Genomic DNA, 10,426 nt, shown 5'->3' on the forward strand with positions numbered 1-10,426 from the left:
TCCAGACGCTCTCTTTGAGAGCTGGTAGGGAAGCGTCAACGGTGGAATTAACCAAAACGCTAGTAGGGCTCTTTGTACTTGAACCAAAGCGGCAGTGATATTTTCCATTTTCAGTCTCGGAAACACCTGCTGAAGCATTAGCTGTGAGCCATGTTTGTATACTGTTGTGCTTTTATAACTAGTATAGCCCTCAAGCCTTCACTTAGATTTTAATGACCAAAGGCACTATATGCTAGTGTATTGTTCATACCTGATTTACCTGTTCAAAGTAATTAGATTTTAAGGATAGTTTTGATTTGCTGAAGTCAGGCAATTTTGCGAGCATTCATACTGCACTAAACTGAATTGTTTTTGCCCACCTGTTTTATGAGTTAACTTGGATATTAATCTTTTTGCGCATGCTGGTGAAATCTACATTCAGCAAAGACTAGTCATCAAAAGATTTGTGTTGAATGTTGCATTCGATGTCTGACTTTCCTCACTTTTTCTTATGGTATTAAGTCATTTTTAAAAATTGGAATAATACAAATATGATAATATGACTTGTAGCCTGTGTCACCTGCCACACTGCTACATTGTAAAGGGAAATGAAGCAACAGCAGGTGTACTGACCCCTGTCCGTCCCTACAGCGATCTGCTCCAGAATCCTCTCATCGTCCCTGTGAAAGTGCTGAAGGGCCACACCGTCACCAACGACCTGGGTGTCCTGGACGTCACCTTCCACCCCACACAGCCCTGGGTCTTCTCCTCTGGAGCCGACGCCACCATCCGCCTGTTCTCCTAGACCTCCCCATTGGTGCTCCACACTAGGGGGCGCCACTCACCGATTCTGACTGTACCCCAAAAGCCTGGGATGAGCAGTCTTCCTCTGGATGTCCAAAGTTTGTCACTAGTTTGCACGCACAAAAGCTGCTGTAACCAAGTCCGTCTGAGGACTGGGTAAATTTTCTGATAAGTGCCCCCCATTCAAATTTAGATTAGTGTCTTGTCTTTTGAGTGATGATGTAAACATGTTTTGTTCATTTCTGTCAGGGACGTCCAGTGACAGTAGAGCAAATTTATAAAATGGCCGTTGCATTTCTCATTTATTCCTGATTTTAAAGTCGCAGAAGCAATTGTTGCCTGAGCAGAGAGAGCCGCATCCCAGAGAGGACATTTCTGTGGAGGCAGAAAAAAAAGTTTGCTTCCGCACACCGACCCAAGTCTGGACAAGGCTAGCCTGTTCCAGCTTTCTGAAATACGCAGCTGCCATTGCTGTGAGCATAGCACATAAAGCCCGACCACAAATGCATGGATTCCGAGACCCCTTATGAAAAGTAAGATGTTCGTAGAAAAGCGTGCCAATGGAAACAGCCATCCAGACCGTAGCTGTTGCTAGCCTTGACAACTGCTTCCCGGCAAATAAATGTGCAAGTTCTCCCCTTTAATTTAAAAAAGGGAAGACGTATCAATTTGAAGTTCCGCAGGCCTGGTGTCGGTGATGTTACGGAGTAGGTGATAGATTGTTTTTTACCCGCTAAATACACCAGACCTTTCCTGTTTCGTAAAAAAGAGAGAATTATGCTTTTTAATTAAACGTGGTGTTCCCTGAAGCGTCCGAAGTCGTCTTTCTTTTCTGTTTGTGTGCCGCCGCGGGTCACCGCGGGTGAATTCGCGTTGAGAAACATACGCAGGAAGGGCTGTGGGAATAGGGCTGATTTCCTTCTCCCCCAGCGGACCCCAGAAGCGAGCGGTAAAACAGCAGCGTATTATGTGTCCTGTTTAGCCAGGACTGCGCACCTGCACTTCGCCAGTCTCGACAGAACAAATAACACTTCTGCTTTCGGGGAGTGGGGGGGGGGGGGGGGGGCTAGGGTTGACAGGACAAGGGGGTTGTGGGGGGGGGAGCTCCTTAATCACAGCCCGCCATGCTTCTGCTACTCCACTCGCGTGATGGTTTGCTGCAGCGCGTCAGACTCACACTCGGGCAGAGTAATGGACAGTAAATGCTGTCGATCATTTTCAGACTGTGACTCTGTGCCTTGCCTCATACATAATTTAGCCCCAGTTCCTGCTTGGTCAGCTTCCCACTTGTTGTGTTTTCACATTGGTTGGAATATGCGTCTTTATGCTTGTGATTGGTGACAAGTGGAATGTGGCTTTTTGTCATGCAGGGGTGTGTATAGAGCAGTCCATAAGCACTCCCCCACTTCTCCCCTGATAAAGGAAAACTATGCCTGAGTTGTTCTGTACCAAATGAATGCAGGCTAACACAGGCCCTCACAGGTACAAAGGCTGTTATGAACAAAGTCTCCACAATGTGCATTAAAGTAGTAAACTTTTTACTTTTTAAACTTTAAAATTAGGGTATGTATCAAGTAAATTTGTGCCTTTCTGTGTGTGTGTGTGTTTGTTTGTGTGTGTGTGTGCGTGCGTGCGTGTGTGCTTGTGTCTATGTGAGTGCACCAAGGACTAGTTCATTAGTTTGACATATTTTTTTTTTTTTGATAAATATTACCAAGCACCACACATGCTTGGGCTTTTGTGGTGGTTTCTTCATAAACCTATATTTGATCATTAGGAGCTAAACATATGACTGGTGCATTAAGATGACATTCCCTTGAGAAGGGGCGTATGAGTGTTGAAACAACTGCTCTCCATAAATAATATTTGTGTGTCTGTGCACTACTTAATGTGCTCCTTTCTTGAAGTTCTTAGAAATGGCCAGGACCATTTCCTTTACCGCATTCATCAGTTGGCGGGGGCTGTAGCCGGAGAAACCGCTGGAGTGGCTGTCCACAGCTGTCCCCCTCTTTGATGTTTCCTCTCTCCCAACTCGCTTGCGCCTGAACACCGGAGAGAAAAACAGACATGCATAAAATCATTTTTAATCAACGCTACGGGATGTGTCCTACTGCCCCGTTCTTTTAATTAGGGAAGCCAAAAGGCTTTAAATTAAATTGCCAACAGGCTGTGAATCTTGCATTTTTTTGGGAGTAATAGATTCTCTTGACGGACGGGCTACCTCCAGAGCCACTCGGGCCCTTTTGAATGCCTCGCACATGTTCCAGTCCTGACTGACACTTGAGTGCAGAGAAGCCGAGGTGGGCTTTCGTTCCCAGCCGAAGGGACACAAACAAATTCCGTGTGAAACTTCCCTTCTGGGAACTGTTATTCTAAACTTTAAACCTGATCCCTTAATGATCACAGGACCCCTGACCTGGAGAACAAGCATAAGGATATGAGCTTTTAGCTTCAGGCCCAAATCGCAAAGGTGAGTGTTACAGGAAATCCAAAATATCAGGAGTTCATTATCTGTGAATTACTAGCATATTCCATAAACTATGCCAAATTATTTCATGTGGTGGTATACGTATGCAACAGTGTAAAAATATTAAATTAATAAAATATATATTACGGATTTCCAAATGCATTCTACAGTAGGTCTAAAAATGACAAATGACATAAATTCTAGGCTTTGACATCCAATATTTTTCCAGTAATTGGATGGGTATCAAATGCAAGGTCTTCAGTCACACCAACAGGCCCACTAATGGTTATCTCTAACACCATGCCTTGTTCATGTGATCAAATCAAGTGTAATGCATCTATTTATCCAGTTCAGTGGATAACATTCTAATGGGAATTCAAGTGCTGGCATTTTTTTAAAAGTCTTCCAACAGATATAGTGTATTGTTCAGAAAGATGCAGTGAAGGTGCTGCTTTGCTTCAGGAATGCAGAAAGGGGTTGCTCACTGGGAGTGGGGTTCTCTGAAAAAGAAAAAAAGAGACCTTTTTATAAGCTAAGAATTTGTAGTGGCTAACAAAGCATATATTTTACTTTTTCATTTTTTGCTTTCTTCACTTTTTTGGGTTATTGCTCTTCACACTATCTCTTTAGGAAAATAACTCACTGGTGGAACTGATGCATTGATGAGATCTTGCTATTGTGGTCTGGTACAGAGAGTTAAATGAGTTTTATCAATATATTTATAACACTAATAAAAATTTCAGTTTGCGGACACAGATTTCTTTCTTGGATTTGAGTTTTCAGAAGAGTAGTGATGGTCTTCTGTGCACCACTGCATTAAAAACAACTGATCGAAAAATGAGTGGACAATTGAAATATTGAGGCACATTTGTGATCATGGGTGATTTTTACACAACGATACTGTTTGGAAGGAGTTGTTCACAGATCCTTTGTTAGTTTCAAAAAGTACAGCTAACAATTCAAAGCAACACAAACTAGTGCACAGCTACCTTTCTGGGTAAAAAATAAGAGCACATGGCAGTATCAGAAACCATGAGCTACTGTATGTTTAAGTATGTTGGCTGTAATCCTTGTTTAAACAAACTTCCAACTAATCTCTTATGTTAAGGACTTGAACAGGATCGAAAATATCAACTGTTTTATAAATTGCAATGCCACATCTTGTTTACTGTCTGGGGTGTCCTTGTGCTACAGTAGCTGCATTAGGAGCACAAAGCACAGGTTAAGAGAGTATCAGAACACAAATATGCAAATATAACAGGCAATGAGGATTATCCAATAGCCAAACACTTTAAGGCAGTTCATTGGCATTGAGGCAACTGTCAATTCAGTGAGGGGTTGATTGACTGAAGAGGCTTCACCAAAGTGGTTGCGCACTCTGTGAAAATCGATTTTTTTAATTAGTTCTAGAACTGATTTTTTTTTTGTACTTTTCTGTGTGTTCATCCCATTATATGTCCTGTCCAAGTTTTAAATTGAAAAACAATTTAAAACGCTACTTCAACAAAACAACCTCTTCAGCATATCAGCAATGGCAGGCTTTTCATTTTAAGACTCTTCTGATCTTCAGTGTGTGTGTATTGTGGCCTATTGCATGTATTTCCCTGTATTGCGTAAGTACTCTTTATGAAAAGTATGTTTGATGTTCTGGTCCTGGTTAAAGTCAGGATGTATGAAGGGAGGGGGGAGTTATATAATAGTGTTTCCTCCCCAACACTCTTAATAAGCTGAATGAATGGGGGATCTGATGTTCTTGTAGCATTTAAAAAATTTACTTCACCTTTAATGTACTGCACGCAGCAGAAGTTTCTGCTGTTTTCTTTCTTTCTAAAGTTTTATTTTCTCACCTTTTCTTCCTCTCAAATTTGGAATAGTCAGTTTTGAGTTACTGCCGTGCCACCTGCTGCCGGTTGCCCGCAGTGCTGTGGCTAAAGTGTGCACACTACCCCCCGCGTACTTATCTGCAGGCCTGTGACGCAGTGCGTTACGCCCTGCAGTCTGCGCAGTACTACAGGGGGGAGATGGTGCTAATCGCAGGAGAGGCATGTTTCTCGCTGACCACCGCTGGTGGTCCATAGGCACCTAGTGCGTTATGTGGAACTAATGTAACTGTAACTTGAGAGACTGGCTGACTTAAATCCACTTATTCCTGACAGGATAAAGCCAATTGAATCCCACCGCTGCCCTGGCCATTGTCAATAGTACTTTTTTCTGTACGTATCCGTGACTTAGAAACTGGTTACCTGCTTTTAAGAGCAAAGTTTCAGAGGTACTATTTCCTCACGTTTTGGCAGCCTTTTCATCACATTTAGGTTTCATTTAATGAGTCACACGACTTATAAAACCCCACTGTACATTTGTATCACTTTTGCAGTTGCCCTTAACACGCCTCTGCTGCTTTTTGGATTAGTTTGCATCGATACAGTCTGTCCCCTCAAGGGAAAGTGGCTTTTTAGGAGCGATTGGTTGGCTGTTATCGTGCGTCTAGCCCACGACACCAGGCTGCGTGTACCTGTGGTTTTCCTCTCAGTGAAACTCGGTACCGCTCCCATTGCATCACATTGAACAGTTTAAACGAAATGGAAGTAGCGTTGGCGGACTCTCAGGGTTTCCATACTTTTTTTTTCTTCTTCAGGGAAGTATGGTCAAAACAAACAGCAAATATGCGTTTTATAAAAACTCATTTAAATGGGAAAAAAATCCCACCCTAAATGGAGGAAATTAGAGCCATGCTATCACCTAGTTCTATTTTAAACCATTCCAAAGAGTAGGTTAGCATTAGCCATACTGATAGGCCCTTTCTTTGTCCTGAGGATCATTTGTGATGATCAACACCCTCCTTTCTGTCCCATTTCTGTGTTCTGCAAGGTTTATGCACTCCAGTGGCAAACATTATTCAGAACAAACAGTTAGGCCGCTCATAATATGTCATATTTCTTTCTGACATACCGCTTGGATTAGAAGATACATGTTTTTGGTTTCACATTGGCTAGAATGGCGATTGATTTCTTCCACTGAGATAAGCTCCCCTGTTGAAACAACATAGAGGAATCACAGCCTAATCATGCTTTCAGCTCAACTTTACGTCAAGTTGGGATGCAGCTAGGTTTATTAAAATACTATTCAATCAATGATGATCAATGATCAATGGAAATTAAGAGTGGAAGCCTAGGGTTAAATTTAATGCCATTGTAACTTTATTAATTACTAAAAAACAAAAACATATCTTGTTAACACATTTTTGTAAATGTTTTCTTTATCTGACTCTGCCTTACCTATTCATACTGCTACGCATCAGTGCTGAATAAACCACAGTATATTCTGTATCTGCAGTGCATATTTCCCCTTGTATACATGATGGTTAGCCAGTGGATTCCAGTACTCCTTGCTCAGAATTAATTTGTTATTTAATCCTCCCAGGAGAGGGCTAGAATTCGAATGCCCCAAATTATCTCTGCTTGTCCATTATTAAGCGGTAAATGGAGGGGATCGGTTGTGGACAGAATTACTACCGCTTCTACATTATTAAGCAGTGGTAAGCCCCAGTAATTACATTTAGGTGCCTTTTTGAATACCACTGACATATTCAAAATCCTTTTCACCTTTTGAAAGGCTAGTATTGGGATTGATGGATGCCTGCCATATGCATCTGTGGTATCACAGACATGGGCCACAGTGAAGGGAGTTAGTACCTGGACCAGTACAATAAATAAAACGGTAAAAATAAATCATTTACAATGGGAGCCTCATCACCAGAGACAGATGGTTATAGAAGCTCCGACTTCCCCCTTTTTCTAAAGTTGAGTCACTCAAGACCGTAGTGGCCAAGCTCATTATTGACATTGCGAGGATATATTAATATTTTCCCTGCGCGTGGTCTTCTGTGGACAGCTTTTAAAGGATTTTCCTAAATTGAGACCACAGTTAACCAGATGAGGTTTTCCTGTCAAATTCTGGAAGATGGTATTTCTTAAGCAAATCTTGGTTCGTGACTGATTTTTGTTGCAAAGTGGAGTAGTTTTACAATCTGAACTCCGCCGCGATGAAGTCAAATGCTCTGGCTTTGCTGAGCCCTGCTGTCTTGTAGAGAACTGCACACGGTTGTATATAGACTGTAAGAACAATGCAATGAAATCATCCCTTTTCCTCTGTCAAGAGCTGGCAGCTCTCAGAGCAATACACTCCCCTGCAGAGCAATGCATCAGCGCTGGCCCAGCTTAAGCCCCACGCTATCTGAGAAGCCAACGCACAACCATAGCGGGTGACTCTATTTAATTACCTCATGCCGTATGCAGTTTAAGTCTATGAGGTTTGCATGCAATTAAACAGAAATTAGCCAGAAAGCTCAAATACGAGTTTGTGCTTTTCGGGATTTCCCACAGAAATAACTGCATTGACCACAGACTCACTATTTACACACATTTTTTTGTAGCCTCTGACCACATGAAAATGCACAGGATTCAGATTTGACTCGGATACTGTACACCACCCACACAATAATGCTCCTAAATCGGGTTATTTTTACATTTCATGACCAAGCATTTAGCTGATGCTTTTATTCGGTGTGATTTACACAGATTACTTTGTTGCATACGGTCCATTTACGGATTTATTTTACTTTGTTTTGTTTTTTTTAGGAAATTCAGTTTAAGTACCGCGCTCGAGGGTAGAACTGCAGTGCCTCAGCTGGGAATTTAATCTACCATCTTACTACACTGCTGTGCAAGTTTCCATTTTATTTATTTATTTATTTATTGCCCTTTGTATTTATTCCTTATTTTCTTCTTTTCCTTCTTACTTTTCCTGCTGATTACATCATCAAAAATGCTCTAGTCCCACAATTATTCATTCTCCCCAACTGGTCAATCCACCTCAGTGAAAAACATCTGTGCAGACCTACTTCAACCAACAGCCTCTGTTCATAGCAGCCACCTCAAGACACACAGGTCGAACAAAAATAATATATTTACATATATAATATAATTATAATTACATTAGGATGTGCACATGAGACACTATTTCAATATAATATTTTTAAAAACCAATATAATATTTTCAAAAACGATGGACACATTTCTTCTCTCTCACTCTAGTTTTTATTGCTCACTTGCTAAGCATGAGTAACTGCAGGATTAATAACTAAGAGATGTATAATTTCTGCAGTCATGTATGCATTTCTTAGCATTTAACGTGTAAAACTTATACTGTATTATTCTGTGGCTCAGATAGCTAGAGTGACTAGAAGGTAAGCTGCAAAATATTGAAATAAATTTGTAATTGAGCAGAAAAATCATGTAGTGTATTCAGGTACCCCATTTGAGCGGTCTAGCTACACAATGATTCAGTAAAACTTTTGGGTAGCTTTCTAGCTTCTGGTAGTTCACCTATGGTGAAACAAAGTGTCAATGAAAAACTGGCTAAAGTTTAGTCGTAGCTTGACATAAATTTGATATCAGTAATTTGGTACGCAGACTACTTTTTAGGAGTTGTTTATTTGTACATTTATAGGGTGTAAGCATTTGTGTATGTAACCGTGAAAACTATAGACCTGTTTTCGAATGCACAGAAATCTTTTCCATTGATTGGTATTGCCCTTCGCCTTACCAATGGTCTCAACCAAATCATTTGTGCAAAAATGATACGATCGTTAATCATTTTTTTAAATGATGACAACGCTGGTGAATAAATAGTCAGTTTGTTATAAAGGTCTTATTGCTGGCTTATTACCAAGCTTTACTACATTAGGTTATCAGTACAAGTTGTTCTTGCTCATTCCTGCTCTCCAAATGCAATAATCAATAAAAAAAACACTGTGTCCCAAAGGTCAGTGCAGGCTATGCATTCTTTTGCTAAAGCTCCTCAATCTTGTTTCATATGTCCCCTCCCTGTCTTGACAATGGAACCCTTCTTCTACTTTGAAGACTTTGGCAGATGTAAAACGAAACATTCCTTGGCATTTTTTTTTTTACATACTCAAAATGCAGAAACAGTCCTGCATATGCTATTTAAGTGTCTTTCAACAAACCAGAAAATTTGATGCTCCTTGACCTCAATTTGCGGGACCTGTTAATCTTAACGCCAGAGTTTACCGTCTTTTTAATTGGAAGGAAAACAGTACTGTGAACTTTTGGCAGTTGGCTTAATTCAGATCTGTTACAAATTACCCTTAAGTAAGGGACCTTTTTTTGTTCTCCACATGTGCCTACAACCTACAATGACATCATGGTTCTTCGGGCCTGCAGACAGTGGTAGAAGTAAACCACAGTGAAATTGAGTTGCCTGTGCTAATTTAAAAGAGAAGGCAGGTCTCTGGTTACTTTAAACACCACATTTGATATGGCTATGACTTTGAAGAAAGGCCAGGGAAATAATATTCTTCTTTATTCCCTCCATATGCTACTAATGAGCATAAGCTGTCTTGACAACAATCCTTTATATCTATACAGTGCATATGTAGCACACTTTTGTGACTGCAACAAGCTGTTTTGTTGACAAAGACAAACTAGCAGGAGTCCATTACACCTTGGCTGGTTTTACACTGAAGCCTCATGTGTTTTAGGGGTTTATTTTTTTTTAACTTTATTTTAAAACATGACTGCATGAGCACATGCATTCTTCAAATCAGTTTTTTTAAATTATAAGTGCAGCTGTCATTTAAATAAGTGGGAAAAGAACATAAATGGACAAATGATTGAATAATATAATATTTGCAATATTTCAATATTTCAAGGAAAAAGAAAATTGGTGTTAGAACGAATGGAGGCCCCAAAGTGCGGTACAAATTATAGAAAGTAGCTGCTGGTTAAAACACTTTCTCAGTAACTTCTCAATAAAATATATATTAAAAAACACATTCCACTGGATATTTTTCTTTGCATGAATGGTTGTATTTTGATAGCCTATTGTTTATTAGGGTTAGACCCAGCTGGTTGTCATTAGTGTATACAGTAAAAGAAGTAGAAACAAATTTCACTTCAACGTAAAAATATGTACAGTCTTACAGCTAAAATAAGCAATTGGTGGAAACTTTATTGAAATGAAGCAAATAATTCAGCTTTGTTGAATATGCTACCAAATGATTTCACTCAGATAATGTGCGATGAAATCTCACTTTAAGGGACTGTAGTTATTGTCTCCCTTCTCGGTCTTTACTCTGAGGTATTTTTTCATGGATTA

General features: G+C 40.2%; 1 protein-coding gene across 1 annotated transcript in view; it reads left to right on the forward strand.

Annotated features, from left to right (window-relative positions):
• bop1 (BOP1 ribosomal biogenesis factor) overlaps positions 1 to 1,592 on the forward strand; it is a 71,520-nt gene extending 69,928 nt beyond the window's left edge. The window contains exon 16 of the mRNA XM_064348348.1: positions 631 to 1,592. Within this exon, the coding sequence (XP_064204418.1) occupies positions 631 to 784 (154 nt within the window). The 3' untranslated portion in view covers positions 785 to 1,592. The remainder of the gene's footprint in view (positions 1 to 630) is intronic.
• The last annotated feature ends 8,834 nt before the right edge of the window (positions 1,593 to 10,426 follow it).

Source organism: Anguilla rostrata, chromosome 8 (assembly GCF_018555375.3).
Source record: "Anguilla rostrata isolate EN2019 chromosome 8, ASM1855537v3, whole genome shotgun sequence".
Classification (NCBI taxonomy): domain Eukaryota; kingdom Metazoa; phylum Chordata; class Actinopteri; order Anguilliformes; family Anguillidae; genus Anguilla; species Anguilla rostrata.